Source organism: Ostrinia furnacalis, unplaced genomic scaffold (assembly GCF_004193835.3).
Source record: "Ostrinia furnacalis isolate ACB-3 unplaced genomic scaffold, ASM419383v2 OfSCF7446, whole genome shotgun sequence".
Lineage (NCBI taxonomy): Eukaryota > Metazoa > Arthropoda > Insecta > Lepidoptera > Crambidae > Ostrinia > Ostrinia furnacalis.
This window is the reverse complement of record NW_021137685.1, coordinates 214,118-230,500: the sequence shown is the minus strand read 5'-3', so window position 1 is coordinate 230,500 and position 16,383 is coordinate 214,118. Positions and strand designations below refer to the sequence as shown.

Genomic DNA, 16,383 nt, shown 5'->3' with positions numbered 1-16,383 from the left:
ATTTCCGTCGGTAGACATCGGGAGCCCCCCCTGTGGTGGCAGGGGGAGGGGGGNCGCCACTGATCGGGCGCCTTATGCACTCAATACGGCCCGATCGCGAACGTCGGTCTGCGACCGACGATCGTCAAACGGCTAGAGTACCTTCTGTACTCGCCACTCTGCCCGGTGAAGCTGGAAAAGCTTTTCAAGCTACCAAGGCGCGTTCCTTCAAAAAAAAATTGATACTATTACTCGGCTTTATTGTGTGGTCGTAACGAATTGTGTTTCTTTTATCCATCCGATATAGAAGGCATGTGGTAGAAATACTCTAGCTAGAGCCATTTATGTTTACCCATCAGCAAACAAAAAATCTAAACGAGTAGAAATTGTACTATAGTCCCAGTAAATCAAGCATTTTAAATTAAAGCTCTCGTCGCTTAATTGATGAATCTTTACAAACTATCTTCTATCCTATCTACTAATACAAAAAAGTGAATTTTCACAAAATTAATTTCAAAATATCGGGCTTATGACGAATGATTTTATGATCAACCACTGTAAAGTTTAATCGTAAATGTATATTTATCGATTAATGTTTCAATTCCTTTGGATGTCGATGTACATCCCTGTAGTCAAGTTGTCAGTCGTCTGTCATTTTTGATTGACATTTCTTTTACTCGTGTGTGGCACAGATAATCTGTGGTGTGTGGTGTGCTCCATCAGCGAACGTGTATTTTTTAAAAATTGATAAAATATTAATTACCGGCTTTCTTAATTACGTGCAACAATGAAAGTCGTTTGTAATAAATCAAACCCACCATTAGGTATATACACTGTTTTCAAAAATGTTACATTGCATCATATTTTGGGATTGGTCTGAAAATAGAAATTCTCACTTATTTTCAGGGGGTTTACTGGCGGTGGAGCTGTTCAGGAGTTCTGGACAAACCATAGAAGTAGTTTGGGGTAATGACTCTACGGTAACCCTTCCCAAAGCTAAGCCGATGCCATACGGGACCAGCAACGATTTGATAAGAATACTCGTAAATGCTTATGTCAAGAAAGCTGATGGTCTTCAGGCGGTGACAATGAACCACTGGCTAACGTTTAGTCTCACTTTGGAGGATGAGATCCCTAAGTCTATTGAGTACTTGGACAAAACCCTAGGTCCTTTGACTTATCTGGTGGGAGAGTCACTGACTGTCTCTGACTTGGCAGTGTTTGCAGCTTTACATGGTACGTAAATAATAATCACCTTTAACTTTTACTTTATGGTCTATAATTTTTGTCACTATCTTGTAAGTGTGGTTTTTTATCTGCTTTTTACAAGCTATTTATTACCTACATAGAGATCTAAAAACTGCTACCCTTATCTTACAATAATAACATTAACTAAATTACCTATACTGAAGTAAGTTTCTCTGTAATTTATTAAACCATCAATTCAACTTTTATTTGCAGTTTCTGGCCGATTCAAAGAGGTATCAAAAACAAATCAATACAGCAATGTAAGCCGCTGGCTAAAGCTGATTGGGGCCCAGGCTCCAGTCCTGAAAGCCTTGAAAGATCTGCCTTCCGAAGCACTGGAGAGTCTGAACAAATCTTCATCTAGGTGAGCATAATATTGCATCATACAATCAATATTATTGATCATTATTACTACCGAGTAAATTCCTATAACATTATGCAACTCTGTGATATTCAATTTTGTATTCTATGAATTGTGCAACAAGTTCAATATCTTACAGCTGATACTATAACAAAATTTTGGACTACATTTGTGTCTATTGATGTATTATAGGAGGTCTCCACCAGCAAACAAAGAGGCAAGTTCTGGCAGACAACAGGAAGGCAAGTTCGTTGAACTTCCTCATGCTGAGATGGGAAAAGTTGTTGTACGATTCCCACCCGAAGCTTCTGGGTATGTCTTCACTTTAGTCATTTATTATTATTTTTATTTGCTGTGTAGCATTATGTTACTGAAACAAAATAGGTGAATCTATCACAAGAAAGCAAATTAGATGTATCAGAATTAAAAAGCTGTGTTTATTATGAACAGTGTGCTTGAACGTTTTGATATTCTTGGGTTAGAGTGTAAATAAACCAGTGTCAGTATTTAATAAAGATTTAGCAGGTTTATACTCTAAGCAATATATGAATAAAGTATGGGATATGCATAGAATGAGCTGTCAAATGCATTTAATAACTTGTAATATCAAGCAGTTTTTAATGTGTTGCTTATTTTTTTGCAGGTACCTTCACATTGGACATGCCAAAGCCGCGTTGCTAAACCAATATTATCAGCAGGCATTCCAAGGGAAACTAGTCATGAGGTTTGATGATACTAATCCAGCCAAGGAAAATGCTGACTTTGAGAAGGTAAATCTATAAAATAACATAATCTACCTCACTATTGTTTTTCTTTCCTACAGATTTTGAGTTAAGACCATTAATAGAAGAGTTATAGTTATCACAGAATTCAATACCTTTAGTATTCCATGTAAGTGTCCCATGTTTCAAAGAATGCTATAATAATAAATTGACAAGTCACATCTAGCTGCCTGTATGTCCCATTAACACAGGCAATTTTCAATGACTACTTGAAAGTTGAAACAGATTACTTGAGGTATTTTTGTTGGAAAAGAATGTGTAAGAGCTTTGAAATGTCAACTTGACCACTGTGATAGATGTATTTATTTGCCATGTAGTTTGTTGTTTGCATCTTGTTCCCAAAAAAAATCTCTTGTAATATACAATATTTTAATAGGTATACAAGGATACTTGTTCACATAGTTTCTTTTCCTTCCAGGTGATCTTAGAAGACGTAGAGATGTTGGAGATCAAGCCAGACCTGTTCACACACACCTCCCAGTACTTCGACCTGATGCTTGAATACTGTGAGAAGCTCATCAAGGAGGGCAAGGCGTTCGTAGACGACACACCAGCAGAGCAAATGAAGTCGGAGAGGGAACAGAAGATTGATAGCAGGAATAAGAATAACTGTAAGTCATTTTTTTGTCTTATTTCACAGAACTTGAGTGAGGTTGTTTATACACTAACCAAGGGAAGCTAGTGCAAGCATGCTGCTTCCGCCGCGGCATAGTGTGTCAAACGCGCTAAGATAACAATCTAATCTTGAATTTAATTTGTAATAGGAAGATAGTCTTATTTGACAAGTTTTTTAAAGTGGAATTTAAAAGGTGACAGTAAAAATATCTCTGGTATTGTTACTTTTGAGGCCCAGTGGTTCAGGAGACCTGATGTTCGCATATTTGTCTCCTTGCCTTTTACAACATGGGTGTAAGTGGTCTTTTTCTATTCTACTGGAACCACACAGCTAAACATTTTAATACAGATAACTGCTTGCGTTCCGAGAATCTTTAAGAAGAAAATATTAATAGTGATGATAATATTCCCAGCGGTGGAAAAGAACCTCCAGCTATGGGAGGAGATGAAGAAAGCGAGCCCAGTGGGTGTGCAGTGCTGTGTGCGAGCCAAGATTGACATGCAGTCCACCAACGGCTGCCTGCGGGACCCCACCATCTACCGCTGCAAGCCGGAACCCCATCCCAGGACTGGCACGCAGTACAAGTGAGTATATTATATCCATAGCTGGGCACCGTTAATCAAATAGTTAACTTCGTTAATCGTTAAACCGTTAACACATGATAATAAAACGAAAATCTCAATCTCAGAGCCTTGGTTCAATTACAATACAATTTAGCACCAAAGTGCTCGAAAAGACAAATCCAGCAAACCCAAACTCGATAAGTTAGTACGAGTACCTACTAGAAAGTGCTCAAAAAGACAAATCCAACGAACCCAAATTCGATGCGATGCCGCCGTTTCATTTAAGAGTTTCTATGACCTCCTCATGACTCCATCATCAGACCAGCTCAAGGGTACCATAACATTGCATTGTCATCGTACTTACATAAGTATACCAAATTTCAGCTTAATCTGGTTACAAATACTGTTGTTTTGGGTTCTGAAAGTTCTGGAAGCCCGAACATACTTGTCAGAACGCGATTTTCTAGTGTTTTTCAGCGTGCCTGCTGTATCTTTTTGGTAAATAGTAGGTACTGGATTAACGATTAACGGACTTAGGATAATTTAACGGAAGTTAACGAGTCCGTTAACATTTTTTAAAGTTAACTTAAAAGTTAATCCGTTAATAGAAATGTTAACTTCGTTAATTAACGATTAACGGATTAACGAGTTAATGCCCAGCTATGATTATATCTAGTGAGACAGAGGTTGACCTTTTGAGATGGAGGATCCAAAAAATAAAGTAACAAAGTTTTTCAGTTTTTAAAGAGTCTAGTGGCTGTCTAATAGAATCGTCTTATTTACATTAATTTTCGATCTTTGTTCGTTCGGAGATCCAGGGTTCGCTCTCTCGCGCTTTGTCCCCAAGAGAGCCCAATCATGTCAATGAGTGTAGGTACATTAAAAGATAATTAGATGAAATGAAAGACATGCCAATTTCGTTTTGTTAGGTGGTAGGTGCTTTTGTATATTTCAGTCATTAAGGTTTTATCATCATTTCGGTACAGAGCCACATATTTTTCTATAACTTTTCTAAATAACTTCCATGACATTTTCCAAAAATTACTAACCCAAAATGTTCTTTTCCAGAGTGTACCCCACATACGATTTCGCGTGCCCAATCGTAGACGCTATCGAGGGAGTGACGCACGTGCTTCGGACCATGGAGTACCACGACCGAGACCCGCAGTTCTACTGGTTCATCGACGCGCTGGGACTGAGAAAACCATACATTTGGGAGTACAGCAGGTAAGACGGGCAATAGGCTTAATTTTAACAGTCCCGTTAGCCTCTCGTATTAAGCTCAATATGCTCGTCATGAGTGCGCTCACCATAATAATTGAGCATTAGCGGCGGGGTTCAAACCCGAGTTCCTCGAAGTCGGTCAGTCCGATCCCTTCACGGTTCGTGTATCGGGTAGTTACGTGATAAAGTCACGCTGTCAATTTGTCGACGCGGTAGAAGGCGGTAGTAATGTTAAGAATATTTAATTTTACTATTTTATTTTCTTTACAGATTAAGTATGACAAACACAGTATTGTCAAAGAGGAAGTTGACCTGGTTTGTAGAGCAAGGCCTCGTAGATGGATGGTAAGTAACAGTTTATATTTTCAATATTTTTGCAATCTTATTCTCTCCATGATTTTAGGCGTCAAATGTATGGGTTTATCGCGTAAAATCGATTAATTGCCTTTATAAAAGTTTATCAATGGTGTGTTTAACTAATTTCCCGTCCCTTGTAAATATTACAGGGACGACCCGCGAATGCCTACGGTCCGGGGAGTATTACGTCGCGGCATGACGGTGGAAGGCCTGAGGCAGTTCATCCAGGCGCAGGGCTCCAGTCGCTCCGTGGTCTTCATGGAGTGGGACAAGATCTGGGCCATCAACAAGAAGGTAGGTGTCCTTGTGACGTCACAGGGACGCCCCGCCTGCCCACAGTGCGGGGAGTATTGCGGCATATAGGTATACGTGTTGGGAAGCCAACAACGCGCGGGAGACGTGCGAGCGGCGTACGATGACTAACGTCACCTCGGGACCCACAGCGTCATCATCGGCAGCGCTCGGCTTACAAACTCGCCTTGAGACGATTGCCGCGTTAATTTCCTACTAATTCCCACGTTAATTACTTCTTTTAATACAGTCCACTATTTTATTTATACTAATATTCGTTAAGACCCTAACATACGTTTCATAGTCTGTAGAAGGAGGAAACCACCACCCAAACCACCTGGTTGACGAATGTCCAAAATCACATGAAAGTACTCCATGAACACGACGTTCAAGATAGAATCAAATAAAAAAAACGGCGGCGAATGATAGGGAAAGCGGACCCCGCGTAACGGGATAAGGCGAGCCGCCATGGCCCATGTAAGACCCCATACAAATCCAAGAAATGCTAATGCAGCGCCGCGGCATAGGTGTGTAAATGACCATACAGTTTGGTTTGAAGTCAGACATGCGTGGGATGCAATATGATATCGCATTCCACGCATGTCTAACTTCAAACTGTAAGCGATATTCAATATCGCTTATTTCTATTGTGACGTCATACTACAACAGTTGCTCGGTGTGCGCTACATACGCTCTTTCATTGAATTTTTTTGTGAAATAATCGATCTTAAACGTCCAAACTAGCAGTCGTGACCTGACGAATGCTACGCAATTCAGAATTATCAAAGTTTTTCTTCATTACAGGTCATAGACCCAATCGCGCCCCGCTACACAGCGTTAGAAACAAGCACCGTGCCAGTGAACCTCAAGGGCGTTTCTTCCGACTCAAACCTGACCGTGCCTCTTCATCCCAAGAACCCAGACGTAGGCAACAAAACCGTGTGGGTCTCACCAAGGTTGCTGATCGACCAGGCCGATGCTAAGAGTCTGAAGGAAGGAGAGAATGCCACGTTCATTAACTACGGGAATGTTATGATTGATAAGATTCACAAGTAAGTGCTTATAATCATTTATCAGGGAATTTAGTTCCTATTGTAGGAGCACGACCCTCTTTGATTTCCAGAAGCAAATGGAGAAATTAATTGGTCCGCACTCCACTGAACCGGAACACTCGCGTAACGGAATATTCGCGTATTTGTCCCTTCTCCTATTACTAAACCAAAAGCTTCCGCTTGGGTTCCTGTGCAATAATGTGCATGCAATGACATATTTTCTCTTCAATTTGACTTGTTATTTTATTAATAATGTTGCCCTCTAAAAACAATTAATTAGACACTTATTAGGATTTTATGTCCATTTTAATTCAAATCGCTGTAAAAACCTATTTCTTGATCAAATCTCAATATATATNTGTAATATGAAGCAGTTTTTAATGTGTTGCTTATTTTTTTGCAGGTACCTTCACATTGGACATGCCAAAGCCGCGTTGCTAAACCAATATTATCAGCAGGCATTCCAAGGGAAACTAGTCATGAGGTTTGATGATACTAATCCAGCCAAGGAAAATGCTGACTTTGAGAAGGTAAAACATAAGACCATTGTGTTAATTATAATCTATATCAGTATTTTTTTCTTTCCTACATAATTTGATTTAAGATAATTTACAGAAGTTATTAGAAAATGCAATAACTTTCATGTGGCTTCATTCTACTATCCATCCATTAAATCAATGTTTTGTCAAGCTGCCTTTATGTCCAATTTCCATTATAACACAGGCAATTTTCAATAACTACTTGAAACAGATTACTTGAGGTATTTTTGTTGGAAAAGAATGTGTAAGAGCTTTGAAATGTCAACTTGACCACTGTGATAGATGTATTTATTTGCCACTAGCTTTTGCCCGCGGCTTCACCCGCCGTGCCCGCGTGAAATTTAGTTTGTCACAGATCGTCCTAAATTATAGCCTATATTTTATTTTGGGTTATAAATAAATAATACTGTAAAGTTTCATCAAAATCCGTTTAGTAGTTTTTGCGTGAAAGAGTAACAAATATCCACACAAACTTTTGCATTATAATATTAGTAGGATGTAGTTGGTTGTTTGCATCTTGTTCCCAAAAAAAATCTCTTGTAAATGTTTCTCCAATATTTTAATAGGTATACAAGGATACTTGTTCACATAGTTTCTTTTCCTTCCAGGTGATCTTAGAAGACGTAGAGATGTTGGAGATCAAGCCAGACCTGTTCACGCACACCTCCCAGTACTTTGACCTGATGCTGGAATACTGTGAGAAGCTCATCAAGGAGGGAAAAGCGTTTGTAGACGACACACCAGCAGAGCAAATGAAGTCGGAGAGGGAACAGAAGATTGATAGCAGGAATAAGAATAACTGTGAGTGATTTTAGTTTCATTTCACTGTATAAGATTTTAAACTTTCGTGTTCCATTTCAACTAAAATAGTAAGACACAAGTCTTAGTATTTTTAAGTGTTTTAGTTTAATGTAAATGCTAGTAACTTTAAATTAACTTTTATTTTCTTTCATTTGGACAATGGGACTGTATCTGTAAGTTAATATAATTTGTATTGAAGCAGCAATGAGCGACAGAAAAATTCTTACAATGCTGCATTATTGTATTATTGTTTTTGACCTGACCTGTTATGTAATGACTACCTTCCCCATGATGACCAGGGTTGGGGAGGCCTGATGTTTGCATATTTGTCCCTTAGTCGCCTTTTACGACATCTACAAGTATGGGAGTATTCTATTCTACTGAGAACCACACAGCTATACATAAGTGCCAAACTATTGGTCTAAAGCTAAACTGATTAAAATATTTTTGATTTTGATTGATTAATTGATTAATGCGTAAGAGATATCAGTGTGAGAAATGTAGGCAAATGCTCTTAAAAATAAAATAAAAAAGCTTTTATTTCCGCAATTTTTACAATTTTAAATATTAAGTTAGAAGCATTTGTCTTCACTCTTGTGGCACCCCTGTATGGGCAAAAGCCTCCTCCATTCCGCTCCATTTCTTCCTGTCCTGGGCTAGGTTGAGCCAATTTTCTCCCGCTACTCTCATTATATCATCAGCCCACCTTTCCTTGGGTCCTTTGGCAAATGCTCTTATTGTCTCGAAATTGAAAATTAGCCTGAATGTCTAAGCCTAAAAAACCTGATGATGATGACAATATTCCCAGCGGTGGAAAAGAACCTCCAGCTATGGGAGGAGATGAAGAAAGCGAGCGCAGTGGGTGTGCAGTGCTGTGTGCGAGCCAAGATCGACATGCAGTCCACCAACGGCTGCCTGCGGGACCCCACCATCTACCGCTGCAAGCCGGAACCCCATCCCAGGACTGGGACGCAGTACAAGTGAGTATACAGGGTGTCCCAGAATGGGTGAATCAAACTGCTAGGGGAGGTAGCTCTACTAATGTACTATCCCTAAAAAATATGAAAAAACGTTTTTGAGTTCGGATTTTTTTTAAATAATGTGCTCTAAACTCGAAATCTAGTCATTATTTTCAAAAGTTTGTTTACAGATTAAACGAAGCGATCATGTACTATATTAGTAAGAAAAAAGTACAAATAAACTCCAAACGCAGCAATTATAGCCAAATACTTAGGCAAAGCTGATTTATTTTCACTTTTTAAAAAAAAAAATTTTTGTGTCCTAATGCGCTTTATTTTTTTTCATATTTTTAGGGATAGTACATTAGTAGTTCTCGAGTGGCGACCACGGGCTGGAAGACGTAGCGTGGGCAGGCCTCCTACTAGGTGGACCGACGATCTCGTAAAGGTCGCGGGAAGAGCCTGGATGCGGGCAGCGCAGGACCGTGCATTGTGGAAAGCCTTGGAGGAGGCCTTTGTCCAGCAGTGGACGTCATTTGGCTGAAACGAACGACATTAGTAGAGCTACCTGCCCTATCAGTTTGATTCACCCATTGTGGGACACCCTGTATAAATGTTAAATCAAATAGTTTATTCAGTACATAAGCTCTTTCCAGGGCGCTTTATAAACGTCCAAAATATAGCTTGCCCTACCACCACTTCGGGATAACATATGGGCTGGTGCTGAGAAGAAGTGGCGAAAGAAAAGACTTAATTTTTTCAGTTTTTAATGAGCCACTAAAAGTATCGTTTTTATATTAATTTTCGATCTTTGTGGTCGAGGGTTTTCAAGGTGTCGCCACTGAAATCCAGGGTTCGCTCTCGCGTTTAGTCACTGAGTCGTGTCAATCAGTGTATATCAAATGATATATTACCTATCTTCTTCTTGTCGTGTCGACAACAAACCTACACGGAGTCAGCGATATTATGTAATTTGATGAAATGAAATACCTACATGATAATATTTTTTACTAGCTTTCCGCCCGCGGCTTCGCCCACGTGGAATTTTGTCTGTCACAGAAAAACAATATCGCGCGCGTATTTGCTCACCGTTTAGACCTACCCTGGACTACGACAAACATTTTAAAACCAAAATCAGCTCAATCGGCCCAGCCGTTCTCGAGTTTTAATCAGACTTTTGTATAAAATGTATTTTTCAGCCATAGAGTTTATTTTTATTTTGGTAGTGCTTTTCTTAAAATTTCTGAAACATTTTCCATAAATTACTTATCTAAAATGTTTTTTTTTTATTTCAGAGTGTACCCCACATACGATTTCGCGTGCCCAATCGTAGACGCTATCGAGGGAGTGACGCACGTACTTCGGACCATGGAGTACCATGACAGAGACCCGCAGTTCTACTGGTTCATCGACGCACTGGGATTGAGAAAACCATACATCTGGGAGTACAGCAGGTGTGAACATAAGTTTATAGCGACAGTGTTGCCGACATTTCGATAGTTTAACATTCATGTGCTGGGCTTGAGGAAGTCATACATCTTGGAGTATAGCAGGCGGGAACATAACTTTAGATTGAGATAGTGTTGCCGAAATATCGATAACATGACCTTGCTAGTCAGTCGCACTATTGATTTGTTGATGCGACTGAACACGGTAGTAATCTTAAGAATATATTTTTTTTCTTTTCAGATTAAGTATGACAAACACAGTATTGTCAAAGAGGAAGTTGACCTGGTTTGTAGAGCAAGGCCTCGTAGATGGATGGTAAGTGACAATTCATATTTACTTTCAATTCTATTCTCTCTATCTTGTATACCTGTTTTCGAGAAATGTATCTAAAGAATATTTCCATTATACATGGGTGCTAAATAGCTACGATACTCGTCTATCACCTCAAACCGCCTTGACACCTTACAACTTAACCTGTGGTCGTTCAATACCTTGTGACCTGTAGGCCTACGATGCGCGCCACGATAAACTTTTATCGAGGCATTTTAACGATTTTGTACGATAAGCCCATAACTTTGTCGTCTGAAATCGACGAAAAGATTATACCGTGGCGCGTATCCTAGGCCGGCATGACGTGTGGATGTATTGTTTGGTATATTAACTAATATTTCTTCCTTGTAAATATTACAGGGATGACCCGCGAATGCCTACGGTCCGGGGAGTATTGCGGCGCGGCATGACGGTGGAAGGCCTGAGGCAGTTCATCCAGGCGCAGGGCTCCAGCCGCTCCGTGGTCTTCATGGAGTGGGACAAGATCTGGGCCATCAACAAGAAGGTAGGTGTCCTTGTGACGTCACAGGGACGCCCCGCCTGCCCACAGTGCGGGGAGTATTGCGGCGCGGCATGACGGTGGAAGGCCTGAGGCAGTTCATCCAGGCGCAGGGCTCCAGCCGCTCCGTGGTCTTCATGGAGTGGGACAAGATCTGGGCCATCAACAAGAAGGTACGTTTCGGTTTCACAGTCCGTAGAAGGAGGAAATCACCGCCCAAACCACCTGGTTGACGAATGTCCAAAATGATATGAAAGTACTCCATGAACACGACGTTAAAGCAGCATCGACGGGCAGCAAGGTTCCGGAATGGAGGACGCGTACCGGAAAACGCAGCATGGGACGTCCACCCACAAGGTGTACCGACGACCTGATAAAGGGCGCTGGATGCAGGCTGCTACCAACCGTGCGATGTGGAAGTCATTGGGGGAGGCCTATGTTCAGCAGTGGATGTCCTGTGGCTGAAATGATGATGATGATGATGACGACGTTCAAAATAGAATCAAATTAAAAAAATGGCGGCGAATGATAGGGAAAGCGGACCCCGCGTAACAGGATAAGGCGAGTCGCCATGTCCCATGTAAGACCCCATACAAATCCAAGGAATGCTAATGCAGCGCCGCGGCATAGGTGTGCAAATGGCCATAGAGTTTGAAGTTAGACATGCGTGCGATTAATATCGCTGATTTTTGTTGTGACGTCATACTACAGCAGTTAATTGTTTTGTGAAATAATCGATCTTAAACGTCCGAACGGGCGGTTATTCGATTCGTAACCTGGCGAAGGCTATGCAATTCATAAATAACAAATCTTTTCTTTATTACAGGTCATAGACCCAATTGCGCCGCGCTACACAGCGTTAGAAACAAGCACCGTGCCAGTGAACCTCAAGGGCGTTTCTTCAGACTCCAGCCTGACTGTGCCTCTTCATCCCAAGAACCCAGACGTGGGTAACAAGACCGTGTGGGTCTCACCAAGGTTGCTGATCGACCAGGCCGATGCTAAGAGTCTGAAGGAAGGAGAGAATGCCACGTTCATTAACTACGGGAATGTTATGATTGATAAGATTCACAAGTAAGTGCTTATAATCATTTATCAGGGAATTTAGTTCCTATTGTAGGAGCACGACCCTCTTTGATTTCCAGAAGCAAATGGAGAAATTAATTGGTCCGCACTCCACTGAACCGGAACACTCGCGTAACGGAATATTCGCGTATTTGTCCCTTCTCCTATTACTAAACCAAAAGCTTCCGCTTGAGTTCATGTGCAATAATGTGCATGCAATGACATGTTTTCTCTTCAATTTGACTCGTTATTTTATTAATAATGTTGCCCTCTAAAAACACAGACACTTGTTGTAGGATTTTTTGTTATTATTATTATTTATTAAATCGCTGTAAAAACCTATTTCTTGAGCAAATCTTAATCTATTACTCAGTCAATCAGCTTCAGAAACACTACACACCTATTCTAGTGACTAGTGAGGCCTATTATGGCGGCACCAGTATCTTTTCTATTACCATTCCAAAGCACATAGTTAATTTAAACATTCATTTTCAGAGCACCAGACGGCACAGTCACAAGTATAGACGCAACATCAAACCTGGACAACAAAGACTTCAAGAAGACCCTGAAACTGACCTGGCTGGCCGACAGCAAGCAGTCGCCTATGGTCGAAACTTACTGCGTGTACTTTGACCACATTATATCTAAGCCACTTCTGGGAAAAGACGAGGACTTCAAACAGTTTATCGGCCACAAGACTAGGGTAAGGATGTTAAAATATTAATTCTGAAAAGTAATGTAGCCTCAAACTTAGTCGGTCGACGACCTGGCAATGGTTGCGGGAAGCAAGTGGATGAAGGAGTAAAGGGCAGCGCAGGATCGAAATATTTACAAATACAAATAATTTATTGAATTTAAAACATACATTAACATTTACACTTGTATATTTTTTTTTTATTTTTTTATTTAACAACTTAAAGAAAGTTACATTGAGACAATTACATTTAGATAGCTTTAAAAACCACTAGGGTTTGATGTAAAGCTAACCTTTGGAGGAGGCCTTTTCTCCAACAGTGAATTTTTTCCGGTTAAGATGGAAAAAAATTCTGTTAATAGGTCGTATCATGATGATGCATGGGGTGATGTTTTTTTTACTTCTTTTAACAAAAGACTGATGATGCATAGTGGAGTTTTGTTTTCTTTTTAATTTAAATTACTAATATTCCTGTTAACCCTACCAAGTAAGCTACAATAGTAATAGTCCAGCTTTCTACATAAATCGAACTAGCCACCCTCAAATCTCGAGTCTGCAATCCGATGCCGACTCCGAGGCGGATGGTCTTTTGTCGCTTTCAAATCAAAATTCTTTATTTAATTAACTTCTTATTATTTTAATACATCCAAAACCTTCTCATTCCAGTGGGAAGTCCCAATGCTCGGCGAGCCGTCCCTAGCCCACGTGAAAGTCGGCGACATCATCCAGCTCCAACGCCGAGGGTTCTTCAGAGTGGACGCTGCGCCGGCGCCGGTTTCGCCGCACACGGCGCGAGCGGCGCCGCTGGTACTATTCCACGTGCCAGACGGACATACCAAGGAGATGCCCGGCCAGGTAAGTGGGATGAGATTTGTGGGTTGAAAATTTTATATGGCTATAGCTTTTTGAAAGAAATTAGTTTCGCAAGACCAGAGGACTGAAACAAAAGAGCAAAGACCTGCCTTATGGGTTGGAAAAGGGATGAACTTTTTTATAGGTAGCTTTTTGAAGGAATTGAAATGGGGATTAGATTTGTGAGTTGAAAAGGGGATGACTTTTATATGACTATGACTATAGGATTTTTATAAGAATTGAAAAGTTTCGAAAGAAGAGAGGACTGAAACGAAAGAGTTAAAGACCTGCCTTATGGGTTGGAAAAGGGGTGAACTTTTTTATAGGTAGGTTTTTAAAGGAATTGAAATGTAAGATGACCGGGAATTTATCTCGTATGGAAAGGGGAATGAAGTTTTTATAGGCAGTTTATTGAAAGAATAACAAAATATTATGTATTTTGAAACAATTGAAATATAAGATGACTGGGAAATTCTTGCCTTATGGGTTGAAAACGGGATGAAGTTTTTTATAGGCAGTTTTTTTACAATACTCGAAAGAACTAGGAAGTTTCGATGATGAATAATCTTCGCTCGAATTGTAGAAAAAATGATAAAAACGAATGGTGAAATAGTTTTTAGGAAAGGTGGCTTTGTAAAATGCATTGTGTAAGATGTTCTAAAATCTATGTGCAAGAATAAGGACATATGAGAAGAATCGAGTACTTGACAGGTAAGTGAGTAGTTAGGTAATAATGCAAACAAGAAATAACCAACGTTGAAATATTTTTAAAAGCATTTTGGTCAGCAAGAAGTTCATCATAAAATTTAAAAGTACTTACATTTTAAAGAAAGAATGCCTCTCCTCTACACGTCGCTTAGATGCTGGAATAGAGATTGTAAATATCGACTAATATCACTCGGCTCCTATGAAATAACTTAGTCGTTGCCCTTATACTAGCCATCTTAGCTTGGTCCCAAAACCCAAGCACGTCATATCCCATTAAAACACTTGGTTTAACTTATTGGTTTTGGCAACGCGAACTTCATCACGACCATATTCAGTTTTATCAATAAAATTGATCCTGCGGACAGAAAATTNATTCAATCTCGCCAAAAAAAAGTGTTACACTATTTTAAAGTTTTTGTCACTTTCAAAGTGTTGAATTTTATGGAATTGGGAAAGAAGTACCGAGTTTGAAGCGTTCATGAGCAGACATTGCAGTTGAATATTCAAGTTCTGAATTTGATTATTGATGAATAATAAAGTAAATCCGTCTAGCTCGATTGATGGTTTCATTTAATTTATTTAAACCAGGTTACCTATAATAACAGTTTTTCGTTAATTTATGAAAATATCAAATTAACCCGTAAACCTGAATCCTGATACATAAAGTTAGCCTATTAATTTAACACAGGTACGACTGTACTCAGTGTTGCACTATCAAATGCAATTGACGCGCCACTATGCCAGGGTTTTTATGTTCCTGGTCAGGCCATAATACCTATTACAGTTGCAAACAAGAAATGACCAACGTTGAAATATTTTCGAAAGTATTTTGGTCAGCAAGAAGTTCATCATAAAATTTAAAAGTAAATTTTAAAGAAAGAATGCCTCCCCTCTACACATGGCTTAGATGCTGGAATAGAGACTGTAAATATCGACTAATATCACTCGGCTCCTATGAAATAACTTAGTCGCTGCCCTTGTACTAGCCATCTTAGCTTGGTCCCAAAACCCAGCACGTCATATCCCATTTTAACACTTTGTTAACTTATTGGTTTTGGCAACGCGAACTTCATCACGACCATATTCACAGTTTAATCAATAAAATTGATCCTGCGGACAGAAAATCATAGAAGTTTAATGTAACGCGAGTAAAATATGCATTTTAGTGTGCGAGTAACGTTTGTTTTTGTGTTCCAATAGAATGTAGCTGTTGTCCTTTGCGAATTTGTAACTTCTGGTAGCCTTTATTCGGTTATGGGTTTACAAAACTGCTTCTATGCTTTTCCGTTTGCTGCTAACAAACATCTCGTTCTAGATGAAATGCTTCAAGAGCACTTATTTTTCCTGGCTTTACTAAACAAAATAAATTTTTTGGTGCATCATATCGTGTTTTTCTTATTTGTCCTCTTCGCTTTAGTAACCTTGCGTAACATGAAAATTCCGAAGATTAAAACAGGTTCAGGCGCTGCGCAGACGTAGATCATAATCACATTATAGAGCAAGAGCCAGTGAACGCCAGATTCGTTGTTTGATTGATGGTTCGACGACTCGAAACTTCATGATGGTCCAACGTTCTTACCTATGTTGGGAGCATGCACTGACAAACTTTCTGCCTTTATAAAACGAAGGTCTCATTCACTGGCTCTTAGTCCATTATGGCCAACACGGCATACCATCCACAGGAAAACGTAGCGGTTGCTGTATCCGAGAGTGCCGTGTAGGAAGTCTTATGTCGCTTGTATCTTCAAGTGACTTTAAAGTTTAGTGCTTCACTGTAGATGTAGTTTACTTCTTAGGGAAAACGTCCGTCAAAGTCTTAACACAAATAGTGTATAGAAGGTGTTAGGTAAATGGGTATATGAGCCGACACTAACCCATGTTAACATATGCATATAAATAGTATGGTGAAGTCAGAAATTTATATTATCTGATTTGTATGAAAATTTAAATTATTAAAATGAAGATATCAATTTTCTGACTTCACCATACTATTTATATGCCCATGTTAACATGG

At 39.7% G+C, this 16,383-nt stretch overlaps 1 protein-coding gene across 1 annotated transcript in view; it reads left to right on the top strand.

Annotated features, from left to right (window-relative positions):
* The first annotated feature begins 663 nt into the window (after window positions 1-663).
* The window catches only part of GluProRS (Glutamyl-prolyl-tRNA synthetase), a 69,576-nt gene continuing 53,856 nt past the window's right edge, over window positions 664-16,383 (top strand). The window contains exons 1-13 of the mRNA XM_028320662.1: window positions 664-803; window positions 886-1,215; window positions 1,441-1,591; window positions 1,781-1,900; window positions 2,232-2,358; window positions 2,789-2,981; window positions 3,399-3,570; window positions 4,618-4,776; window positions 5,044-5,118; window positions 5,280-5,424; window positions 11,877-12,124; window positions 12,611-12,818; window positions 13,476-13,664. Of these exons, the coding sequence (XP_028176463.1) occupies window positions 767-803; window positions 886-1,215; window positions 1,441-1,591; window positions 1,781-1,900; window positions 2,232-2,358; window positions 2,789-2,981; window positions 3,399-3,570; window positions 4,618-4,776; window positions 5,044-5,118; window positions 5,280-5,424; window positions 11,877-12,124; window positions 12,611-12,818; window positions 13,476-13,664 (2,154 nt within the window). The 5' untranslated portion in view covers window positions 664-766. The remainder of the gene's footprint in view (window positions 804-885; window positions 1,216-1,440; window positions 1,592-1,780; window positions 1,901-2,231; window positions 2,359-2,788; window positions 2,982-3,398; window positions 3,571-4,617; window positions 4,777-5,043; window positions 5,119-5,279; window positions 5,425-11,876; window positions 12,125-12,610; window positions 12,819-13,475; window positions 13,665-16,383) is intronic.